Source organism: Macrotis lagotis, chromosome 1 (assembly GCF_037893015.1).
Source record: "Macrotis lagotis isolate mMagLag1 chromosome 1, bilby.v1.9.chrom.fasta, whole genome shotgun sequence".
Classification (NCBI taxonomy): Eukaryota; Metazoa; Chordata; class Mammalia; order Peramelemorphia; family Peramelidae; genus Macrotis; species Macrotis lagotis.
This window is the reverse complement of record NC_133658.1, coordinates 141,354,010-141,380,115: the sequence shown is the minus strand read 5'-3', so window position 1 is coordinate 141,380,115 and position 26,106 is coordinate 141,354,010. Positions and strand designations below refer to the sequence as shown.

The 26,106-nt window shown below is 37.7% G+C and overlaps 1 protein-coding gene across 2 annotated transcripts in view; it reads right to left on the bottom strand.

Moving 5' to 3' along the window:
- Window positions 1-26,106, bottom strand: part of LOC141504135 (disintegrin and metalloproteinase domain-containing protein 18-like) — a 150,809-nt gene that overhangs the window by 87,086 nt on the left and 37,617 nt on the right. For both annotated transcript variants that reach the window (XM_074208967.1, XM_074208965.1), the window contains exons 3-4: window positions 7,308-7,363; window positions 5,976-6,051 (exon numbers count right to left, since the gene is read on the bottom strand). In XM_074208967.1, coding sequence (XP_074065068.1) covers window positions 5,976-6,051; window positions 7,308-7,363 — 132 coding nt within the window. The remainder of the gene's footprint in view (window positions 1-5,975; window positions 6,052-7,307; window positions 7,364-26,106) is intronic.

Genomic DNA, 26,106 nt, shown 5'->3' with positions numbered 1-26,106 from the left:
TCAAAAAACAGTTTAAAAGCCAAAAAAGAGAGGAAGAAGAAAAATAGAGGAAAAAAATGAGTCATGCAGGAGAATTATGAAAAATTGATTGAAAAAATCAACTCCTTTAAAAGCTAAAATGGTCACCTGGAAAAAGAATATAACTCATTTAAAAGTAAAATTAACCAACTGGAAAAGGAAACAAGAAAATAAAACCCTAAAAATAAGAATTGGACAATGGAAACTAATGACTATGAGAGACCAAGATTCCAACAAATAAAACCAAAAGGCTGAAAAAAAATAGAAAAATGCAAAATAGCCTCTTAGAAAAAAACAACAAACCTGGAGAAAGAATTTGTGAATTATTGGTCTGAAAGCCTCAATCAAAAAAAGATCCCAGAAAATATATTTTAAGAAATTATCATGGAAAACTGCCCTAATATCCTAAAACAAGAAGAAAATAGTCCTTGAAAGAATTCATCAATCATCCCCAGAAAGAGATTCTAGAATAAAAACTCCATTAATCAAGTTCAACATTAAAGGACTGGGGACACAGCTAGGTGATGCAGCTAGATGGCGCAGTGGACAGTACACTAGCCATGGAGTCAGGAGTACCTGAGTTCAAATTTGACCTCAGACACTTAATAATTACCTTGCCCAATGACCTTGGGCAAGTCACTTAACCCCATTACCTTAAATAAATAAAATTTTAAAATAAAATTTAAAAATCATTAAAGGGAGGGCAGAGCCAAGACGGTGACAGGAGAGGACCATCTCTTAGTTGCTCTGGAGCAAAACTTTTAAGCTAAGGACTATAACTACATTTTTGAGAGACAGAACCCATAGAGGGATCCAGTGAGGCAATTCTCCAACTCAAGGTAAAGTGGAAAAGAGTGGAAAGGCTCAGCTCCACAGGGTTGGAGGGGTGGCCCACCAGAGAGGGAGCCCACCAGAACAAAGGAACGTCAGCCTCCCGGAGGAAGCCCCAGGGTGCTGTGAGCCACAGCTCACAGCAGCAGGGGCAGTTCCCTGACCTACACTACAGGGAGCACCAAGCACAACTTGGGGGAACAGTGGGGGGGACCTCTGCCAGAGTGATCATGTAAAGCCCAGCCCTCAGCAGTAGCCCAGATCCAGGAAAAGGAATCAGAAGATGGTAAGGAGGAGCCGCCAGGGCATGAGTGCAGAGCCTAGGGAGGCAGTGGAGAGAGACTGCCGAGCTCTGTCCTCTGTCCCTGAAACAGGATGCTGGGGTTCTTACCACATTCATATGCTGATCCCAGTCTAGGCCCCCCCCCATAGAACAGCAGGGCCCTCCCCCACCTGAGCCCCATGACAGAGGGGGGGTGCATATGGTCATTCACAGACTAGGAGGGAGGAGAGAGCCTCACAAATAGAGACCCTTGTGGGGGTGTCCCAAAAGCTCAGGAAGCACCCCAAAACCAGGCTCAGGCTGGGAAAATGAGTAAGCAGAGAAAAAATTGAGAAATACTTTGCCTGTGATCACTAGAAGGATCAAAACACTCAATCTGAAGATAAGTACAAGCTCCTGCATCTAAAGACTCCAAGAAAAATAGAAATTGGGCTCAAACTATGACAGAGCTCAAAAAAGACTTTGAAAATCAAGTGAGGGAGATAGAGGAAAAATTGGGAAAAGAAATGAGAGAGATACAGGAAAAACACAAAAATGAAGTCAGCACCTTAGTCAAGGAGATCCAAAAAAATGCTGAAGACAATAAAAGGCTAAAAACCAGCTTAGGTCAAATGGATAAAAACAGTTCAAAAAGTTATTGAGGAGAAGAATACTTTAAAAAGCAGGATTGGCCAGATGGAAAAGGAGATAAGAAAGCTCTCTGAGGAAAACAAATCCTTTAGACATAGAATAGAACTCAGGGAGATTGCTGATTTTATGAGAAACCAGGACTCAATACTTCAAAACCAAAAGAATGAAAAATTAGAGGAAAATGTGAAACATCACATTGAAAAAACAACTGATATGAAAAACAGATTTAGGAAAAATAATTTAAAAATTATTGGAATATCTGAAAGTCATGACCAGGAAAAGAGCCTTGACATCATTTTCAAAGAATTATTACAGGAAAATTGCCCTGATATCCTAGAAGCAGAGGGCAAAATAGAAATGGAGAGAATCCACTGATCTCCCCGAGAAAGAGATTAAAAAAAAACAAACAACCCTGGGGAATATTATAGTCAAGTTCTAGAACTCCCAAGTCAAAAAGAAAATATTACAAGCAGCCAGAAGGACACAATTCAAATATTGTGCGGTTGCAGTCAGGATCACACAGGACTTAACAGCAACTACATTAAGAGCTCGGAGCGCTTAGAATATAATATACCAGAAGGCAAAAGAGCTTAGAATGCAACCGAGAATCAACTACCCAGCAAAATTGAACATCCTCTTCCAGGGAAAAAGATGGACTTTCAATGAATTAGGGGAATTTCAAATGTTCCTGTTGGAATGGCCAGAGCTGAACAGAAGGTTTATCTTCAAATACAGGACTCAGGAGAAGCACAGAGAGTGGAGGAGAAGAGGAAAGCATGAGGGACTTGATGATGAAGTACATGTATTCCTGTATAGAAAAATGACACTGATAATACTCATATGAATCTTCTCAGTTAACAGAGCAGGTAGAAGAAGCTTTTATAGATGAAGCACAGGAGAAAGCTGAATTTGAAGATAAAATATGGTGTAAAAATGGAGTCAATAGAAAAAAGGGAAAAGTAATGAGAGAAAGAAAAAGGAGAGGGGGGAATAGGCCAAGATATTTCATATAATAAATTTTTCTTTATTACAATGAGCTATTGCAATGATATGGAAGGGGAAAGGCAAGGGGGAATGAGGGAATCTTCGATCTCATCAGAAGTGGCTAGGAGAGGAAACAGCATATATACTCAATGGGGTATAGACATCTGTAGTAAGGAGGGGGGGGGACAGGGGGGAGGGGGGGACAGGGGGAAGGGGGGGAATGTGAGTGATGGAGGAGAGGCTGGATCATGGGGGGAGAGTAGTCAGATATAACACATTTTCTTTTTTACTTCTTGTAAGGGGCTGGGATTGGATGGCCTGTCTGGGACCAGGGGGGATGCTGGGTAAGGGGTGGTATGTGGGCTTGGGGCCTCTTGACCCCAGGGCCAGGGATCTGTCTGCTGTGCCACTCAACTACCCTACAGCAGAGACAGAGTGAAAGGAGAGAAAAAATATAGTTCGTGGTAGTAGAGAAGTATGAATGGAGAGAGTTGCCATCAGCAATGGCAACAGTGGAAAAATATGGAAGTAACTTTTGTGATGGACTTATTATCATAAAGAATGTGATCCACCTGTGACAGAGCTGGTGGTATTGGAATACAGACTGAAGCACATTTATTATTATTATGTTCTGGGGGGTGTTGCAGGGCAAGTGGGACTGGGTGACCTGCCTGGGACCGCACAGCTGGGTGATTGTTGGATATCTGAGGCTGGATTTGGATCTGGGTGCTCCTGGCTCAAGGGCCAGTGATTTGTCTGCCACCCAGCTGCCCCTAGTATTATTATTACTATTTTATATTATATTGGGTCTTTTTGGGGGGAGGGTTGTAGGGCAATGGGGTTGGGGTGGCTTGTATGGGGTCACACAGCTGGGTGATTGTTGGGTGTCTGGGGTTGGATTTGGGCTTGGGTGCTCCTGGCTCCAGGGCCAGTGCTCCATCCACTGAGCCATCTGTCCATATATTATTATAATTATAATTATAATTGTTATTATTATTGTTATTGTTATTATTGTTGTTATTTAATTTTAATTTTTTTTCTCTCTCCCCTTTACTTTATCGCTTATACAGGTCTATATTTTCTTGGAAGGAGGGGGTATTATATTTACTCTTAAACAAGAATATTTAAGTAATGTATAAAAAACATTATTTGTACAAAATAAGAATAAATAAGTAGGGACAGCTTGGTGGCGTAGTAGATAAATCACTAGCCCTGGAGTCAGGAGTACCTGGGTTCAAATCCAGTCTCAGACACTTAATAATTACCTAGCTGTGTGGCCTTGGGCAAGCCACTTAACCTCGTTTGCATCGCAAAAACCTAAAAAAAAAGAAGTAAATTTAAAAAAAATTTTTTTAAATCATTAAAGGATTGGGACCTGGGAGATGATATTCCAGAGGGAAAAGGACCTTGGATTATAACTAAGAATCAACTACCCTGCAAAAATTCAGCATATTCTTTCATATACTTAGAGGGGGGGTAAGTATAAATGGATCATTTAGTGATTGTGCTTTTCATGACACTTTAGCTCATGAGGACTGTAGTTCTTTATAAAGTACCTAGAAAGAAGGTGTGGTATAAATTGATTGTAATTTGATAATGTTATAACTCCAATGGGACAGTTGAGGGAAGTATACTTGGACAGAGGCTGTGGATATGAAAAGACTGTGATGTAAAGAGAGTTAAAAATCAAACAATCAACCCTTTTACATTGCAATTCCATCAGAACAGATAAAAGGACTATACTTTGACAGAGGTTGTAGGTACAAGTAAGGTTTAAAACAATTAAGAATTATACTAGGAGAAGGCAATGTGTTAAGAGAATAAATAACACATGAAGAGGCACAGTGACCTACTATAATAGAGGGACAGAAGAAGGGTATGAGCCCTGAGTAAATCTTACTTTTAAGAGATTTGTCCCAGAGAGGGAATAACATATATTGGGTTAGGGGAAGGGAAAAGATAGTGAATGTAGAGATTGATAAAAGGGAAGGCAAAAGTAAACATAATTGTAAAGTTCAAGTTAAAAAGTAAAGTAAAAAAGGAAAAGAAAAGAGATGATAGGAAAAAGGGCTGATTGAGAGGCAGCAATCAGAAGCAAAACATTGGTGAGAAGAAAAACCTAAGGGGAAAGAAAAGTATAAACAGAGGAAAATAGCATGGAGGGAAATTAGTTATGTGAATGGGATGAACTCTCCCATAAAACAGAAGTAGATAGCAATCTGGATTAAAAAAACACAATCCTATAATATATTGTTTACAAAAACATATTTGAAGCAGAAAGATATACAAAGGATAAAAGGTAAAAGGTTGGAACAGAATATATTATGCTTCAGCTGAAGTAAAAAAAAAAGTTGACAAAGCAAAAGCAAAACTAGATTCATTAAAATGGATAAGGAAAGAAACTGTTTGCTTCCCCAAGGAGGGGGTGAAGAAAAGGAAGAAGAGAATCTGGAACTTGAAAAAATTAAAAAAATGTTTTAAATTTTTTTACATGTAATTGAGGAAAAATAAGAGTAATGAAGAAAAAATTTTAAAAAGGTGTGAATAGCTTGAGATCTGCACCAATGGAAAAAGTCTCCACACTAATCCTATCACAGATCTTTCAGAGCACTGACAAACACATTATCTTTTGCTAATTCTCCTCATTCCTTTTTATTAGATGTTCCTAAGAAATTGGGAGGTTCTAAGTGTTTCAAAATTTTCATCTACTCCAAGGTCAATTCAGGGGCTTTATCTTCAAAAAATCATAATTGTGTCACTATTCTTTACGTTTAGTGAGCAAAGCAGATTACAACATTTCAATACTTATTTTTATAATTTTATTTATTTATGGCAATGGGGTTAAGTCACACAGCTGGGCAACTATTAAGGTCATACTCGAATTCAGATCTTTCTGACTCCAGGGCTACTATCCAGCTCCTCCAATACTTCAATTCTTAAACATTAAGCCTTCCTGAGTTTCTGATTCCAAAAATTTAAAATCTAGTAGTCAACTTTCTAATGATAAACTTCTTTAAATCTAACAAAACTGGTCTTTTTTACTTTGCTAGCATAGCTTATAAGAACAATAAGATTCTCTATGCTAAAATAAGATTTAGGTAGGATTTTAGGGGACATTATTAGAGGTTAAATGGAATGCAAAACTGAACTCTGAATATAAAAGATTAATACATTCACTTTCAATTGTTAAATAGCATATAAATCCACAAGACTAGAAACTAAATCTTACCATAACTTTTGAAGAAGAACGAAAGATACCCTGTTTGTTATATGTATAGATCATGAAGTCCTGGGGTAAAAATATTCTACAAAACATAAAAGAGAAATTTAAGTTATGAAATAAATAGCATGAATAACAATGTTTAGAACACTAAAAATGAACCTTGAACTTCATTGCTTCCCTTCCCACAGTCAACCCCCTCCCCTCAGTAGCTAAAAGTGGCACAACATAAATTAATCTTGATTTTCTCTATTGCTATCTAAGTTCATCCTTAGTGCTCTAGGTTAAATATTCTTTTATTGTTTTGGATCTACACCAATGATTTCATCCTACAGGGAAATTCTGAAAGTAGAAACTCCCTACCAGTCTTATCTATAACTGTAGTTTCAGAGAATTGCCTAGAGCATGAAGAGGTAAATTTACTTGCCATAAGTCATAGTTAGGATATGTCAAAAACAAGATTTGATTCCAGAGGCTAGCACTTTTTTTTTTAGTTGTTTTTTTTTTTTTGCAAGGCAATGGGGTTAAGTGGCTTGTCCAAGACCACACAGCTAGGTAATTATTAAGTGTCTGAGGCCAGATTTGAACTCAGGTACTCCTGACTCCAGAGCCAGTACTTCAGGGCTGGTGCTCTATCCACTGTGCCACCTAGCCACCCCCCCCACACAGGCTAGCACTCAACATCATTCTGTCTAAGCACATGATGTTTAGAGTTATACAGAAGGATCCATCCAAATTCACAAGCTGACGTAGAGCAGAGGCTTTTGGATTAACAGGTCAGAGCCTTCTTTCAGCCTGTTCTTTTCATGTTAATCATTCTAAACTATAGTAAAAGTAAAACATTTTTCCTAGCTCTCAGAATCATATGTCCACTGCTTTAATTCTGTCAGTGTTGAGGAGCTACCTCTATGGGAGGAGATCAGCATTCTGTATCTGACATTTCATAGATCTTATTTTGGGGTACTAAGAAGGTAATCCCTGGGATCAAAGAGTCATTAAAACAATGTATTGAACATGAACCAATCTGATTCTATCTTTTCAATATACCATATTGCCTCTATTTCATGTTTTACTTAATGTTGAACATATCTTACAATGATCTGACTGTATTTATCAAATGTTGATTGGCAAAACTTTTGACTATCATTAAGGCAATCTCCAAAAACTTAGATTTTTAAGCTTAAGATATATATGAAAGGTAACTATTTGCCAATTCTAATAATTCTTTGGATGGGGAAAAAAGACTAAAAACTATACATTGGTAGTTCATTATCAGTTAATAATTAAAATTCAAGAAATTAAGACCTTTCCAGAAATGGGAAATAAAAATCACTACTTAACTGTTTTTGGAGCTGTAAAGTATATGATTTTCCTTCTATTGTAATAATATATGCCACCTGTAACAAAAATATATAGGAAGCTGATGTGAAGTATAATTCATTATTTTTCCTGCCAAAATTACTTAAAATTTGAATTTATACTTGTAGTTCATATAAATTTCATTATATACACATTTTAGCTTTACAGAATATGTTTATGATAATTTTTAAACAGTCATTTTATCATAATCATCTTATCAAATAATAGATTCTCAGATTTAGCTATCTGGTCCAACCCAAAACTCAAGAATCTTCCCCTTTACAACATATCTAAAAAGTCCGGGTCACATGAGTAACAAGATAACAAACTACACATTTTTCTCTGATCTTCATGACTTCACAGCTGAGGAAAGATCATGCATTCAGGCAGGAATGGTTCTGACTCCCCCCACAAAAAACTTTATTGGATAGAGAGACCCATGCTGCTCAATCTTGAACTGCCTGGTGTGGAAGAAGACTGAAATTCTTTGAGAACCAATCCCCAAGTAGATAACCAACAGAGGGAAGGTATCAGGAACTGAGTGATAAGAAAAATAAGGGCGGGGGGAGACAAAGTATCAAAGATTTCTGGAAGAAAAAAATCAAAAAGTTCTTGAACATAAATAAATCAACAGGAAAACTGTAACAACAATAGGATATATCCTTAAGATCTAGTAAACTAGTTCAGGTATCTAGAAATAAATACAGTAAAATGAAGGAAAATGATCCAAAACTTGAAGAGACAAAAGACACTAAGGAATTTGAGAACATGGAACCATACTCTGATATTCTTGTGTGGTTTAAAAGAAAAATTATGAATTATATATCCTGCACAGAAAAACAATAAAAGGAATCAAAAAACTTAAATCTAAAATGGCATGTTTCACCATAAAAACAAAAGAGATAAGATAAAGATCAAAAAGAGAAGGAAGAAGGTCTTACATTGGAGATGGGAAAGGGTTCCACTAATAAATATTCCATGTTCATTATCCCACTTTTTTTGAATGTTTGTTTTTATTTAGATAGAAAGATGGAAAACCTACTTTTTGTGCATCAGTACAAAAAATAAAAAGGGATAAAAAAGAAAACCATATTATGCTGAAAGGACCATAGACAACATACTAATGTGAATAACCAGCATTCTAAAGGCTTTAGCAACCAATAAGAACACATTATGTGGAGGCGGCTAGGTGGCAAAGTGGATAGAGCACTGGCCCTGAAGTCAGGAGTACCTGAGTTCAAATCTTGCCTCAGACACTTAATAATTACGTAGTTGTATGGCCTTAGGTAAGCCACTTAACCCTGTTGCCTTGCAAAAATCTTAAAAAAAAATACATTATCTGAGTTTGGTTTTTTTTAATTGATTTTTATTAAAGATATTATTTGTTTTACAATTTTCCCCCAATCATACTTCCCTCCCCCAACTGAAAGCAATCTGTCAGTCTTTCCCTGTTTTACAATGATCCAAATTGAGTGTGATAATAAGAGAGAAATCATATCCTTAAGGAAGAGACAAAAAGTCTAAGAGATAACAAGAAGACAATAAGATGTTTATTTTCTGTTTTTTTTCCTATATTAAAGGGAATAGTCCTTGAACTTTGTTCAAACTCCATGGCTCTTCATCTGGATATAGATGGCACTCTTCTTTGCAGAAAGCCCAAAATTGTTCCCGATTGTTGTACTAATGGAATCACCAACTTCTTCAAGGTTGAACATCACTCCCATGTTGCTGTTAGGATATACAGTGTTTTTCTGGTTCTGCTCATCTCACTCAGCATCAGTTCATGCAAATCCCTACAGGCTTCCCTGAAATCCCATCCCTCCTGGTTTCTAACAGAACAATAGTTTACCATGACATACATATAGCACAGTTTGCTAAGCCATTCCCCAATTGAAGGACATTCACTTGATATCCAATTCTTTGCCACCACACACAGGGCTGCTATAAATATTTTTGCACAAGTGATGTTTTAACCATTTTTCATCATCTCTTCAGGTTATTACCCAGTAGTGGTATCGCTGGGTCAAAGGGTATATACATTTTTGTTGCCCTTTGGGCATAGTTCCAAATTTCTCTCCAGATCTGAGAGGAGGTTGAAGTCTATGTCTTCCTGTACTTCTTTCAGCTTCTCCTCTTAATAATTTGGATGCTATCCCATTGGGTGCATATATATTCAGTATTGAAATAACTTTATTGTCTATGGTACCTTTTAGGAGGGTAAAGTTTTCTTCCTTATCTCTTTTAATACTATTTTTGCTGCTGCTTTGTCTAAGATTACGATTGCTATCCATGCTTTTTTTACTGCAGCTCAAGCAAAACATATTTTGCTCCAACCTTTTACCTTTACTCTATATGCATCTCTCTGCTTCAAATGAGTTTCTTGTAAGCAGTATATTGTAGGATTCTGGTTTTTAATCCACTCTGCTATTCACTTACATTTTAAGGGAGAGTTCATCCCATTCACATTCAAGGTTATGATTACTAATTCTTTATTGCCCTCCATGCTATCTTCCCTCTGTTTGTATTTTCCCCCTTCCCCTCTTATCCATATTTCCCAGTATTTTGTTTCTGAATACCACCCCCTTCAGTATGTTTGCCCTCCTATATTACCCCTCCCCTTTCTTTCCCCTTTCCCTTTCTCCATTCCCTTCCTTTTGTTAGTTCCCCTTTTTCCCCACTACCCCTCCCTTTCTCTGTCCCTCATCCCCTTTTCCCCTTTTAATACCTGAAAGGTCAGATGTTTTTTAAGTTAACTAAGTATACATAAGTTGACTTTAAGCCAAGTCTGATAAGAAGATTCAGGTGTTTCTCATCTCCTCCCTTCTTCCTCTCTATTACCATAGGTATATTGTACCTCTTAGTGTAATGAGATTTACCCCATTCAATCCCCTCCCTCCTCCCATCTCCTTCCTGTCCCCCTTTTTAAGAAGGTATTGTTTTTTAGATCATTCTATCTGAGTCATACAAAATTCTGAGTATGGGGGCGGCTAGGTGGCACAGTGGATAAAGCACTGGCCCTGGAATCAGAAGTACCTGGGTTCAAATCCGGTCTCAAACACTTAATAATTACCTAGCTGTGTGGCCTTGGGCAAGCCACTTAACCCCATTTGCCTTGCCAAAACATAAAAAAAAGAAAAAAGAAAAGAAAATTCTAAGTATCTGTCACTTCTAGCTAAGTACATTCTATCTAATAGAGTTAAAATTCTTGAGAGTTATTAGAGTCTTTCTCCCAAGTGAGGTTAAAGCCAGTTACATCCCACTGGATAGCAGTCTCATGGATAGGTCATGAATGTCCATTACTTCTGGCTAGGTATAATCTCTCTGTTAGAGTTACAATTCTCAAGATTTATGAGAATCTTTTTCCCCGTGCTGGGATATAGCCAGTTTCAACTTACTGGATAGCAGTTTTTTCTTTTACCACCACCCCCCATTTTTTTTTTAGCTTTTCATGTGTCTCTTGAACCTCCTGTTTGATGTCGAAATTTTCTATTTATATCTGGTATTTTCATCAGGAATTTTTGGAATTCTTCCATTTTGTTACATTTCCATCTTTTTCCCTAGAAGAAAAGGCTCAGCTTTGCGGGATAGTGGATTTTTGGCTGCTTCCAAGCTCCCTTGCTCTTCAAAATATCTCATTCCAAGCCCTTCGATCCATTAATGTTGATGCAGTGATGTCCTTCGTAATCCTTACTGTGGCTCTTGATATTTAAATTGTTTCTTTCTGGCTGCTTACAGGATTTTCTCTTTTATCTGATAGTTCTGGAATTTGGCCACAATATTCCTTGGTGTTTTCATTTTAGTATCTTTTTCAGGACAGGATCGATGCATTCTTTCAATAACTATTTTGCCCTCTGGTTCCATGATATCAGGGCAGTTTTGCATCCCTAGATCCTGTAATATTAGGTCCAGGATTTTTTTTCTCTTCAATGCTTTCAGTTAGTCCAATAATTCTCAGGTTGACCCTCCTCGACTTATTCTCAAAGTCAGTGGTTTTGCTGATGAGGTATTTTACATTTTCTTCTATTTTTTCTATGTTTTGATTTTGTTTAACTGGCTCTTGCTGTCTTATGGAGTCATTAGTTTCTGCAGACTCCATTCTTTTTTTTAGGGAGGACTTTTCTTCATTAACCTTTTACAACTCCTTTTCCAATTGGTCCATTCTACTTTTGAAAGAGCTTTCCATTTGATCAATTCAGGTTCTGAGAGAATTATTTTCTTTTTGTTTTTGCCCAATTGAGGATCTGAGAGAAGTATTTTCATTTTGTATTTGTCCAATTGAGCATCTGAGAGATTTAATCTCATTTTGTATTTGTCCAATTGTATTTTCTAAGGATTTGTTTTCTTGTTGCAAGGTATTAATTGTCTCTACCAAATTTTCCAGTTGATTTTTAAACTCCTTCCTTATTTCTTCAAGGAAATCTTTCTGTGCTGAAGAACAGATCATATTCTCATCAGAGGTTCTAGGTCTCTCTGAGTTAAGGTCTTTCCCTTCCAAGAATTTTTCTATGGCTCCACCTTTCCGCTAACCCTTCTTCATTTTGCTAAGACCTTGAGTTGGGGAGGGCCTGGTTCACAGGGCCTTGAGATCAATAGAGGCTTTACTCACTGAGTGCAATTTCTCTGGATGGTCAGTAGGGGGTGCTGGTTGCTTTCTCTGGAGTGTCTGTGACCTTGATTGAGGTCTTTTCCCTTAGCTTGAAGGGAGTGTTGGAGCTATTGATACCTTTTGCCTTCAAACAATGGTGGGCTTTACCCTGGGGTGAGGTCATTCCTCTCCCTATTGTCAGCTGGGCTGGTTCTTCTGCTCACACACCTGTTCCTGAGGCAGAAGTAGTCTGCAATTATTTGTTCGGGGAAGAGGCCTCAGCCATAATGGAGGCGTGGACTCAGAGTTCCTCTGACCAGAGGAGCCCAGGGTTGGTGTCCACAGCTCGCCTGCATCAGAACTCTCCCCCCAGTCCTGTTGGCAAGCTTCAGAGGGTGAGCACCAAAACCAGTACCTCTGCTCCATAGTTGACTCAAGCCCCTGCCATCTAGATCCACTGCTGATCCAGCAGGTCTGGCTCTGGGGCCCTCACACTCCCTGGCTCCAATTCAGTCACTAATCTGGCTGATCCGGGGCTGATCCACCCTCTGTGCCCAGACTTGCCACCCGAATTGGCCTATTGTTGCTGCAGAAGACAAATCTTGAGGTAGATGTTCTTTCTCCTGGCTTGTATTTCTGGGTTTTGTGGGTTGGCTTTCTGTTAAGAGGTCTGTTTCATATGATAGATTGGGAAAGATCAGGAGACTTTAGAACTGTGCCTGTCTTCTCTACACCATCTTGGCTGGAATTTTAATTATCTGAGTTTTTGGTTTTTTTGTTTTTAGGTTTTTTGTAAAGCAAACAGGGTTAAGTGGCTTGCCCAAGGCCACACAGCTAGGTAATTATTAAGTGTCTGAGACCGGATTTGTACCCAGGTACTCCTAACTCCAGGGCCAGTGCTTTATCCACTATACCACCTAGCCACCCCCATTATCTAAGTTTTAAGATATCATAGACAGCAGTAACATAGCAGTGAATGATAGAAAGTTGTGCTTTAGGGATCACAAACAAAATATACATATCTAAATGGAGATTTAACAAGTGGGTCAAAAAACAGATCATAGAAACATTGATTGTGTAAAAGAAAATCATAATATTGAAAATATATACATATATATTTTACATATATGTTAAAATTTCTGGGACCAAGACAAAGTAGTCCTCAGGGAGGAAATTATAGCCTTACAATCATAGATTAATAATATAGAAAAAGATATGATTAACAAACTGAATATGTACTTAAAATAGAAACTGAATAAACAAGTGAAAAATAAATTTGAAAGAATAAATATCAAAAATTACAAAGGAAATAGATAAATTGGAAAGAAACAAAAAAATTATACAGAAAAATATAAACTAGTTTTTGGATAAGATTAATAAACTCAATAAACCGTTACATTATTCAATTGAACAGAAAAATCAATAAAATAGCAAATGGACAAAGTGAAATCACAGTTAAAAAGGAAGAAATAATATATAACAATCAAAATATATTATGCATTAACTGAGAACACAAAATAATTTGAAGTTATGCATTTAAAAATATAAAATACTCAAATTACAAGATGACCAGATAAGAGTTCTTAACATGATTTCAGAAAAAAAGAAATAGACCAAACTATAAAGAAATAATGAAAGGAGAAAACAAAAAAGCCTTACTCCAACTGATGGATTCATAGAACTCTATCAAACTTTTAAAAAGAACAGTTAGTATCTCTACTTCACAAAGTAACCTCAAAAACTAAATATCCAACAGAATCTTTTTATGAAACAAATATAGTCCTAATACCTAAAGTGGGAAAAGTAAAAAAATCAGGTTGCAGGGCAATTTTATTAATGAATATTGACTCAAAAATTCTAAACAAAATCCTATCTGTTTACAGCAATTTAAAAAATCATTCATTAGGATCAAATGGGATTTATACAAGCAATCAAGATGGTTCAACAATAGGAAAACAACATAATAAATCACACTATACACCAAAACATCCAAAATCATATGATCATTTAATCGATATAAAAATATTAATAGATATAAAAAGGTTTTGATAAAGTATGACACATTTATGCTAAAAAAACAATAAAGTATAAATAATAGAGGAATGACATGTACTAAGGATACACTAGAATCTTTCCAATAAATATGGGAGCAAAGCATGGATGCCCAATAGTCCTGGAAATGCTAGAAACAGTAATAAGACAAAAAGAAATTAAATATAAAAAAACAGGCAAAGAGGAAATAAAATTATTTATCTATTTGCAGATGATATAATTGTTTACTTACTCCAGAGAATCAGCAAAGATATTCATTGAGACAATAGTTTCAGCAAGGTTGCAGGCTAGAAAATAAATCCTCAAGAAGTAATAATGGGGGGAAGCTAGGTGGTGCAATGGATAGAGCATGGATCCTGGAGTCAGGAATACCTGAGTTCAAATCTGACCTCAGACACTTAATAATTACCTAGCTGTGTGGCCTTGGGCAAGTCACTCAATCCCATTTGCCTTGCAAAAAACCTTTTTAAAAATGTGGATTACAAAAGAAGTAATGGAAGAGAAATACCACCCTTAATAGTCTGATAGGAGGGGGTGGAGCCTCAATGGCAGCATGAAGGCAGCATTTCCTGGGAACTCTGACACCCCCCCCATCCCCAAAATACAAAGGATGGCTCTAGCCAAAATTTAGAGGGGCAGAACCCACAGAAAGACTGATACATTTTCTCAGTCCACAATAACTTGTAAGTTTCACCAGAAAGGTGTTTCACCAGGATGGGGGATTGGAAAAAAAAGCTGCTGCTGGCAGCACAGCCCAGCCCTGAAATCACCGGCAAAAGCCTGAAGGGGCAGTGAGAGAACTCTGCTCCACCAGAATGAGTATGGAGTGAGGAGTACCAGCCACAGAATTTGCAGCAAGAATCTGGAGAAAGCAGCCTGTACCCCCAGAGACAGTAAGGGAAATCTGCATAGATTTCTCTGCCCTCCCTGGGGTAGGACTCTGCCATTTGCTTACACTCAGATATTGCAGTTTGGGCTTCCATACTAAGAAAGTTATCCCTCCTTATAGCCCCAGGGCATAGGGAAGTGGGGGGAGGGTGGGGGCACCTACATATCAAAGCACAAGCAAGAGAGCATAAGACCTTAGAGGAATAAAGTTCCCAGTACGGTGTCCCTCCCCACCCCCAAAAAAAAAAACCCAAAGCCTTGGAAGTGCTGTCTTTGGCAGAGGAAATGGGTAAACAACAGAAAAAGAATCTGAACATGGAGAATTACTATAGTCCCATGGAAGATCAAAACACATACTCAAATGACGACAAAATCGAAGCTTCCATATCCAAAACCTCCAAGAGAAATAGAAAATGGGCTCAGACTATGGATAAGCTCAAAAAAGACTTTGAAAAGCAATTAAGGGAGGTGGAGTAAAAATTAGGAGGAGAAATGAGAGCGTTGCAGAAAAAACATGAACACCAAATCAAAAGCTTGGTGAAAGATATACAAAAAAAAAATACAATGTTAAAAAAAAAAGTTTGGGCCTAATGGAAAAAAGCAAAACAAAAGGCAAATAAGGAGAAGAATGCCTTAAAAGGAAGAATTGGCCAGCTGGAAAAGGAGATAATAACCGACCTCGAAAACAGATCCAGAAGAAATAATTTAAAAATTATTGGGCTACCTGAAAGTCATGATGAGAAGAATCTGTACTTCATTTTTTTAAGTTTTTGCAAGGTAATGGGGTTAAATGGCTTGCCCAAGGCCACACAGCCAGGCAATCACTAAGTGTCTGAGGCCAGACTTGAACTCAGGCACACCTGACTATCCTGCTCTACCCACTGCACCACCCAGCCTCCCCTAGACTTCATTTTTCAAAAAGCAGAGAGTAAAATATAAATTGAAAGAATTCACGAGTCACCCCCTGAAAGAGATCCCAAAAGAAAAACTTCCAGGAACATTATAGCCAAAATCTAAAAGCTGCCAGAAACAGACAATTCAACTACTGAGGCTAGATAGTCTGGATTACACAGGATCTGGCAGCATCTACATTAAGGGCTTGTAGGGATTGGAATATGATTATTCCGGAAGGCAAAAGATCTTGGTTTACAACCAAGAATAAACTACCCAGCAAAATTGAACATCCTCTTTCAAGGCAAAAGATGGACTTTCATTGAAACAAGAGACTTGCAAACTTTCCTACTGAGATGACCAGAGCTGAACAGAAACTCTGATCTCCAAGTACAGGATTCTGGTGAACCATAGAGGGAGTGGAAGAGACGGACTACCTATGAGGAACTTGATGATGTTGAACTATTTGTATTCCTGCATGGGAAGAAGATATTGATAACTCATATGAACTTTCCCATTTATAAGAGCTGTTAGAAGAAGCATATATAGACAGGGCATAGGACAGACAGGAATATAATCGTATGACGTGGTAAAGGGATGGAGTAATTGTGTGATGGAGGAAAGTACTGGGAGGAAGGAAAAGGAGATGAAGAAGGTGAGAGATTTTACAAGAGTCAAGAAAAAGCTTTTTCAATGGAATGGAGGGGGGCAAGGGGGAATGAGTGAGCCTTCATTCTCATCAGAAATGGCTCAGGGAGGAAATGACATACACACTTAATAAAGTGAGGAAATCTATCTTGCCCCAGAGAAGGATGGGAGGAAAGGGATGGGATGAAGAGGAATGGGGGGAGGGAAAGGGGTAATAGGTAGATAGAAGAGAGGGAAGATCAGGGGAGAGGGTACTCAGATGCAACACACTTTTGAACAGGGCCAGGATGAAAGGAGAGAGAAGAGAATAAATGAGAGTGGGGAGAAAAATGTTGAAGCAACTTCTCTGGTGGACTTATGATAAAGAAAGCAACTCACCCCAGAGATAGAGCCATTGAAATCTGAACACAGACTGAAGTACAATTTTTTTTCTCTCCCTCTATTCTTAAGGTTTCTCATCTTCTTGGGAGGGGGGGTATGTTTATTCTTATGTTTACTCATATAACATTCAATTTATGTCAATGTATGGCATGAAAACTATGTAGAGACTGTCAGATAGCCTTCTGAGGGGGGGGGAACTGTGGAATTAAGAGCCTTGTAAAAAATGATGGGTATATATTACTATTGTATATAATTGGAAAACAAATAAAATGTTAAAATACTTTAAAAAATAGTCATAGGTAAATGGTTGAAGTTCTCAAAAGAACAACTTATTCACAACCACATGAAAAAAATACTCCAAATCATTAAAAATAAGAAAAATGCCAATCAAAACATCTCAAGGTTGTTTGAGGTCTCAACAGCAAAAATAAAAAAAAAGGTGAGTGGAATATTCCCAATAAAATCTTCTTAGGGTTAATATTCCTAGTGAAGTCCTCTCAAGCTTAAAGAAATATTAAAGAACTGTTATTCTTAAACTATTTTTAGAAGAAAGCCCCTTATATTCCAAATGGATGGCTCACTCTCTTAACTTTTGCTAAGACTACTAGAAGGGGGGCAGCTAGGTGGCACAGTAGATAGAGCACTAGCCCTGGAGTCAGGAGTACCTGACTTCAAATCCGACCACAGACACTTAATAATTACTTAGCTGTGTGGCCTTGGGCAAGCCACTTAACCCCATTACCTCCCAAAAAAACCTAAAAGAGTACTAGAAGGATAGTAGAGTTTTTCCCATGAGAAAAACCTTCAATTCCAAAGAAGCTCACAGGCCTCTTGTTTGATAAGACTATTTTACTGACTAGGAGGATAGTAGACCTTATATACCCAGACATTTAGATATATATAGAATGCCATTAAGTGTGTTTTTGATGTTCTCGCCTCTGGATGGTGAGGTAATATTTTATGAAAACCTTTTCTTCTTTTCTTTGTTGCTAGGATAGATTTTCACAAGTAGAAATAACTAACCAATGAGTCTACGAGAGGGACGATAGGGAGGAGGAGGGGGAATCGCGACAGGCCATACAATCTTACTTGACTGTCAATTTGGGGCAGTTCCTTGATCTTCACTACCTTTGTGAGACTTGGAGTATGCCCTTTTCTCAAGAAAAGCCAAAAAAACGTGTTTTTTTTTTATTTGTGGGTTGTTGTTTTTTTGCTCAGAGAAGTCTATATTTTTAAGTGAATTTTTATCCCATATAATAAGCAATGTTGGAGGTGCTAAGGAAACATACACTAATAAAACTCTTGCTGAAACTGTGAAATGGTACAATTATTTTGCAAAACAATTTAATTTTTCAATTATACATAAAGATAATTTTCAACATTCATGTCAAATTTTCTTCCTCCTTTCCTTATTTCTCCTCAACCTAGAAGAGCAAGTTATCTGATACATGTACAATTATGTTAAACATATTTCCATATTAGTCACACTGTGAAAGAAAAACCAGAAAAAACACAAGAAGGAAAAAATAAAAAACAAATTTTAAAAGGTGAAAATAGTATGCATGGATCTGTATTCAGTTCTATAATTCTCTGTATATAGATGGCATTTTTTTATTGCAGGTCATTGAGAATTGTCTGTGATCACTATTTGCTGAGAAGAGCTAAGTCTTATCATAGTTGATCATCACATAATATTGCTGTTAAAGTGTACAGTGTTCTGGTTCTCTCACTCAGTATTAGTTTAGGTATTTCTAGGTCTTTCTGATATCTGCATGCTTATCACTTCTTATAAAGCAATAATATTACATTATATTTATATACCACAACTTATTCAATCATTCTGCAAGTAATGGGTATCCAATTTTCAATTTTTTACCACCACAAGCTACTATAAATATTTTAATTTGGATTTCTGTCATTAATAGTGACAAAGCATTGTTTCACATGATTTCTTCATCTGAAAACTGTTCATATAAAACTATTCATATCCTTTAACAATTCATCAATTAGGGAATGACATGTATTTTTACAATTTTGACTCAGTTCTCAATTTTAGAAATGAGGCTTTTAGCAAAGACACTGACTGTAAAAATTGTTTCCCAGTTTCCTGCTTTCCCTTTAGTCTTGGTTGTATTGATTTTGTTTATGCAAAAACTTCACAATTTTTTTTCAGATTTCCATTTTGCCTCCCAGATCACATTTTTAAAAATATTTATTTGTATTTTTTGTATAAATGGTTTTTTATACATTACCAAAATATTCTTGTTTAAGAATAAACATAAAAAATATAAACATTCATGAGAAAAAAGTAAAGGAAAGAGAAAAAATGTGCCTCAGTCTGTGTTCCAACACCACCAGCTCTATCTCAGGTGGATTACATTCTTTATGACAAGTCCATCACAAAAGCTACTTCCATATTTTTCCACAGTTGCCATTGCTGATCACAACTCCCTCCATTCATACCTCCCCACTATCATATACTATATTTTGTCTCTTTCACTCTGTCCCTCTTCTAAAATGTGCTGAGTAAAATATAAGATGTGCTACTCCAGGGTAGCTGAGTGGCAGAGTACGCTGATCACCAGTCCTGGGGCCAAGAGACCCCAAGCCCACATACCACCCCTAAGGCCTAGCAACCACCCAGCCCCGTGGTCCCAGAAAGGCCACCCAATCCCAGCCACTTGAAAGAAGTAAAAAAAGAAAATGTGTTATATCTGACCGCTATCCCCCATGATCCACCCTCTCCTCCATCATTCACATTCCCCCCCTTCCCTGTCCCCATTCTCTCCTTTTTTCTCTAGATGTCTATACCCCATTGAGTGTATATGCTGATTCCTCTCCTAACCACCTCTGATGAGAATAAAGTTTCCCTCATTCCTCGTCTTCCCCCTTCCATCTCATTGCAAAAAAATATCTTTTGTATAAAATAGCCTATTCCACCTAAACTTTCTTTCACTCCCAGCACATTCCCTTTTAGCCATTGACTCCATTTTTACAATATAGTATATCTTCAAATTCGGCTCTCTCCTATGCTTCATCTATAAAATCTCCTTCTATCTGCTCTATTAAATGAGAAGTTTTAAATGAATATTATCAGTATCATTTTTCTATGCAGGAATAGATTCAGTTCATCATCAAGTCCCTCAAATTTTACCCTTCTCCTCCGCTTGAAAGTCAAACATTCTGTTCAACTCTGGTTGTTTCAACAGGAACAACTGAAATTCCCCTGGTTCATTGAAAGTCCATCTTTTCCCCTGGAAAAGGATGTTCAGTTTTTCTGGGTAGTTGATTCTCAGTTGCATTCTGAGCTCTTTTGCCTTCCAGAATATTATATTCCAAGCTCTATGAGCCCTTAATGTAGTTGCTGCTAAGTCCTGTGTGATCTTGACTGCAGCTCCACGATATTTGAATTGTGTCCTTCTGGCTGCTTGTTCTCTTTGACTTGGGAGTTCTGGAACTTGGCTATAATATACCTGGGGGTTGTTTTTTTTTTTTAATCTCTTTCTAGGGGAGATTGGTAGATTCTCTCAATTTCTATTTTGCCCTCTGCTTCTAGAATATCTGGGCAAATTACTTGTAGGAATTCTTTAAAAAATGAGGTCAAGTCTCTTTTCCTAATCATGACTGTCATATAACCCAATAATTTTCAAATTATCTTTCCTGAATTTGTTTTCCAGATCAGTTGTTTTTTTAATGAGATGTTTCACATTTTCTTCTAATTTTTCATTCCTTTGGTATTGAAGTATTGTGTCTTGACTTCTCGTAAATTCATCAGCTTCATTTAGCTCCACTCTACATCTGAAGGATTTCTTTTCCTCAGAGAGCTTTCTTATCTCCTTTCCCATCTGGTCAATTCTGCTTTTAAAAGCATTCTTCTCAATAACTTTTTGAACTGTTTTATACATTTGACCTAAGCTGGTTTTTAACATGTTATTTTCTTCAGCATTTTTGGATCTCCTTGACTAAGCTGCTGACTTATTTTTCATGTTTTTCCTGCATCTCTCTCATTTCTTTTCCCAATTTTTCTTCTAGCTCCCTTGATTTTCAAAATCTTTTTTTGAGCTCTGTCATAGCCTGAGTCCAATTTCCATTTTCCTTTGAGTCTTTGGATGCAGGAGTTTATACTTCCTCATCTTTAGATTGAGTATTTTGATCCTTCTTGGGATCATAGACAATGTATCTCTGAATGGTGTTCCTCTTTTTTTCTGTTTACTCATTTCTCTAGCCTGTGCCTGGGTGTTTCCTGAGCTTTTGAGTATTATTGGGAACCCCCCCCCCCAAAGATCTCAGTGTGTGTAGCTGATTTCCCTCCTAATCTGTGAATGACCACAAGCACACCCCTCTGCCATGAGGGTGGTTCTTTGTGGGGGGGCCTAGACTGTAATCAGGATCTGAATGTGTTCAGAGCTCCAGAGTCCTGTTCCAGGTACAGAGGACAGACCTTGGAAGTCTCTCCACTCCCCTACCTTCAGTGGGCTGAGTACTCAAGGTTCAGTTGTCTGGGGGCTCCTCTACACCTGCTTCCGTTTCCTGGATCTGGGCCTCCACTGCTGCACTGACTGGGCTGACTGCCACAACTACCCTGAGGGCCTGGGCTTCAGGAATTCACTCCCTCCACTGATCATCCAATTTGTGCCCGATGCTCCCCAGGGTGTAGGTCAGGAGACTGCCCCTGCTGCCATGAGCAGTGACTCCCAGGCGCCCTGGGGCTGCCTCCGGGAGGCTGAAGTTTCTTCACTCTGGCAGGTCAGCCTTCTAACCCTGTGGAGTGGAGCCTTTCCACTATTTTCCAGGTTACCTTGGTCTGGAGAATTGTCTTACTGGATCTCTGTGGGTTCTGTCTCTTGAAAATTTAAAAATTATGGACAGAACACCTAGGAGAGGTTCTTCTCCTGTGGCCAACTTGGCTCCCTGGCCATCTTCACAATATAATATAATCAAAATTATCTTTGCATTTCATAATGTTCTCTATATCTTCTTTGGTCATAAATTCTCTGCTCCATACATCTATTCTTCAAATTGGTTTATGGCATCATCCTTTATGTGAAAATCATGTATGCATTTTCACCTTGTCTTTGTATATAGTGTAAGATGAAACTATAACTAATTTCTTTCATACTATTTTTCAGTTTACCTAGCAGTTTTTGTCAAATAGTGAGTTCTTATCTGAGAAGCTAGAGTCTTTGGTTTATCAAATAATAGATTAGTATAGTTATTTACTGCAATGTCTTCTGAACCTAACCTATTCTATTGATCCATCACTCTATTTCTTAGTACCAAATAATTTTGATAACTGTTGTTTAATAATATAGTTTTAGTTCTGGTATGGCTATGTCACTTTCCTTTGCTTTAATTGCTTTAATTAATTGCATTAAAAATTCTTTACAATCTTGATACTGTATTCTTCCAGATAAAGTTTGTTATTTTTACAACCTCTATAAAATACTTTTTTTTTGGTAGTTTGATTGGTATGGAACTGAATAGGTAGATTAATTTAGGTAGAATAATCATTACTATCACATTCACTCGGCCAACCCATGAGCAACTGATATTTTTCCAGTAGTTTAGATCTGACTTTATTTGTATGAAAAGTGTTTTGTAACTGTATCCATATAGTTTATGGCTTTGCTTTGGCAGATAGACTCCTAAATATTTTATGTTGCTTCCTGGAATTTCTATTTCCATCTCTTGCTATTGGACTTTGCTGGTGATATACAGAAACACATAGAATTTGTGTGGATTTATTTTATATCCTACAATTTTGTAAAGTTGTTAATTATTTCAAGCAGTTTTTTTAGTTGATTTTCTAGGATTCTCTAAATATAGCATATTATCCATGAAGAGTTTTAGTTTTGTTTCCTCACTATTCTAATTTCCTTTCATTTATTTTCCTTCTCATTACTAAAGCTAACATTTCTGATACAATATTGATTAACAGTGACCCCTGCTCTTATTGGGAAGGCTTCTAATTTTTCAAATTATTTTGCAAAATGGGGATATTAGATAAAAATCCATCAAGAATTCCAGGAATATTTTAAAAATAAAATAAGAAAAATAAAAATATTATGATATTATGAGTCAACATCTTAGTAAAAGAGACAAAAAGTCACTGAAGGGAATACTTAAAAAACAGAATTGGTCAAATTGGGAAAAAAGCACAAAAGTTCACTTAAGATAACAATTCCTTAAAAATTAAAATTGAGCAAATGGAAACTAATGACTCCAAGAGATTTCAAGAAATAATAAAACAAAATCCAAAGAATTTTTAATTTTTAAAATTTGAAAAGAATATACTATCTCATTGAAAAAAAACAGCTGCAGGCAAACAATTTTCCAACCCAAGACAACTAGGATCCATGGGAAGGGTCTGTTCCACTGGGTTGGAAAGGGCCACAGCATAGGAAACAAACCAGCTCCAGTCTTCCAGGACCCTAGGTCCTTAGGGGTGCTGGATCCATGACAACAGGAACAGTTTCCAGACCTCTCAGCCCAGGGACTGCCAAGGATAACTTGGAAGGTCAGCAGGAAAACCAGAGTGAGCCTGGAGCTAGTGCAGTTCAGGCCTCTGTGCAGACTGGTCTGGGAAATGGCCTGGGGAGCTCCCCAGCAGCTGCTTCTGGAGTGCTCAGCCCTCAAATGGTAAGTGGGTGAGTAGAGACTGCAAAGACTCTGCTATCCCTGGAGCAGCACTCTGCTGCTTTGTCCATACTCAGATACAGGGTCAATTCTGGACCCCTATACTACCACAGTGGAGCAGGGACCCTGCTCACAGTTCCAAGGCAGAAGGGAATGCTTGTGAAAATCCACAGACCAGACCACTGACAAGAAAAGCAAAACCTCTCATAAGACATTAGAGGAATTAAGGTCCCTAAGGAGTGTACCCAAACACTATAAAGCTTGGGAAGTGTGTTCAAAATTAGGGCATAGGCTAGGGAAATGAGCAAACAACAGAAGAAAAAAGAATCTGACCATAGAAAATTACTTTGATCCTATGGAGGATCAAAAACCATACTCAGATAATAACAAAGTCAAAGCTTCTGTATCCAAAGCCTCCAAGGAAAATAGAAATTGGTCTCAGACTACAAGAGAACTTTTGTGGGGGGGGTTGCTAGGCAATGGGGTTAAGTGGTTTGCCCAAGGCCACACAACTAGGTAATTATTAAGTGACTGAGGGTAGATTTGGACTCAAGTACTCCTGACTCCAGGATTGATGCTCTATTCACTGGACCACCTAGTTGCCCCTACAAAAGAGCTTTTTTTTAGGTTTGTTTTTTTTTTAAGGCAAATGGGGTTAAGTGGCTAGCCCAAGTCCACACAGCTAGTAATTATTAAGTGTCTGAGACCGGATTTGAACCCAGGTACTCCTGACTCCAGGGCCACTGCACCACCTAGCCACCCCCCGCCACAAAAGAGCTTTAAAAAGATTTTGAAAATCAAGTTAGAGAGGTAGAGGAAAAATTGGGAACAGAAATTAGAGGAACGCAGGAAAATTATGAAAACAGCTTGGTTAAGGAGATACAAAATATATGGAAGAAAATAACATATTAAAAACCAATTTGGGTCAAACGGAAAAAGCAAGACAAACAGTCAATGAGGAGAAAAATACCTTCAAAAGCAGAATTGACCAGATGGGAAAAGAGATAAGAAAGTTCTATGAAGAAAATAACTTCTCCAAATGTAGAATGGGAAGCTGATGATTTTGTAAGAAAACCAAGAAAAAATAAAACAAAACCAAAAGAAAGAAAAACCTAGAAGAAAATAGGAAATATCTCATTGAAAATACAACTAAGCTGGAAAACAGATGTAGGAGAGATCATTTTAAAAGTATTGGGATGCTTGAATAACCAGGAAAAGAGCCTCAAATTCATTTTTCAAGAAATAATCCAGAAAAATTTCCCTGAGATCCTAGAGGGAATCCAGCCAATCATCTCCTGAAAGATCCCCCCCCCAAAAAAAAATCCCAGGAATATTATAGCCAAATTCCAGAACTCTCAAGTCAAAGAGAAAATATTACAAGCAGCCAGAAAGAAACAGTTCAAATATCATGAAGCTTATAATCAGGATTACACAAGATTTAGCAGTGTCAACATTAAGGGTTTGTAGGACTTGGAACAAAAGAGCTTGGATTGCAACTGAGGATCAAGTACCCAGTAAAACTGAACATCCTCTTTCACTTGCTGAACTAAAAGTTTGAACTTCAAGTACAGAACTCAGGTGAGGCATAGAGAGAATAGAGGAGAAGGGCAAATGATGAGGGATTTAATGATGTTGAACTGCTTGTATTCCTCCATGAGAAGATGATACTGATAACTCACATGGAACATGCTGACACAGGAGGGAACTGAATATGAAGGTATAATAAATCATAAAGATGGAGCTAATGGACAAAAAAAAGAATGGACTGGGAGAAAGGTAAATGAGAGGTAGAATGGGCTAAGATATTTCATGCAAAAGAGTCAAAAAAAGGCTTTTGCAATGGAGTGAATGGGGGAAGATGAGGGAGAATGAATGATCCTTCACTCTCATCGGAAATGGTTCAGAGACGGGGATCACCCAGGAGCTCAACAGTCTTTCACAGATCTTGCTCATCTGGGTTTGTATACAAAAACTTATGTGACCCCAATGACCTCTTGGTTCAACTTCTGTGGAGGTAGGGGCAACTTCTCCCTCTGTCTTGAGAGTGCCACTTCCAGAGGGCTTCACCTTTGCTCAAAAAAAAATATTGTCTCTCCTCCAGGTTCTTTTCCACCCCTCAAGAGATCTGTCTAGGCACTAAATCACAAGTTGCTAAAATTATCAGCATGGCATGCCTGCTTGTATCTGTGTCCAGGAGAGTCGTAAGGAGGGATGATTTCCCGGCCAATGCACCACACTGCGTGGGATAAAAATCCACTTTAAAAAATATAGACTCCTCCTCTGAGAAAAAAAAATCATTTTGGCTTTTCTTGAGAAAAGGGCATACTCCAAGTCTCACAAAAGTAGTGAAGATTAAGGAGATATTCTGAATTGACAGTCAAGCAAGATTAATAAGGCATAGAAAGCTATCTTACCCTAGAGGAAGGGGATGGGATAAAGGTGACAGGGAAGGGGGTGTAGGTGATTAGAAAAGAGGGAAGATATGGGAGAGGATAGTCAGATACAATATACTTTTGAGGAGGAACAAGGTAAAAGGAGAGAGAGAATAAATGGTTGTGGGGAAGAATAGGATGGAGGGAAATACATCTAGCAATAGCAACTGTGGGGAAAAATATGACACAACTTCTCTGATGAACTTTTTTGATAAAGAATGTGATCAGAGACAGTGCTGATGGCATCTGAATACAGACTGATATACAT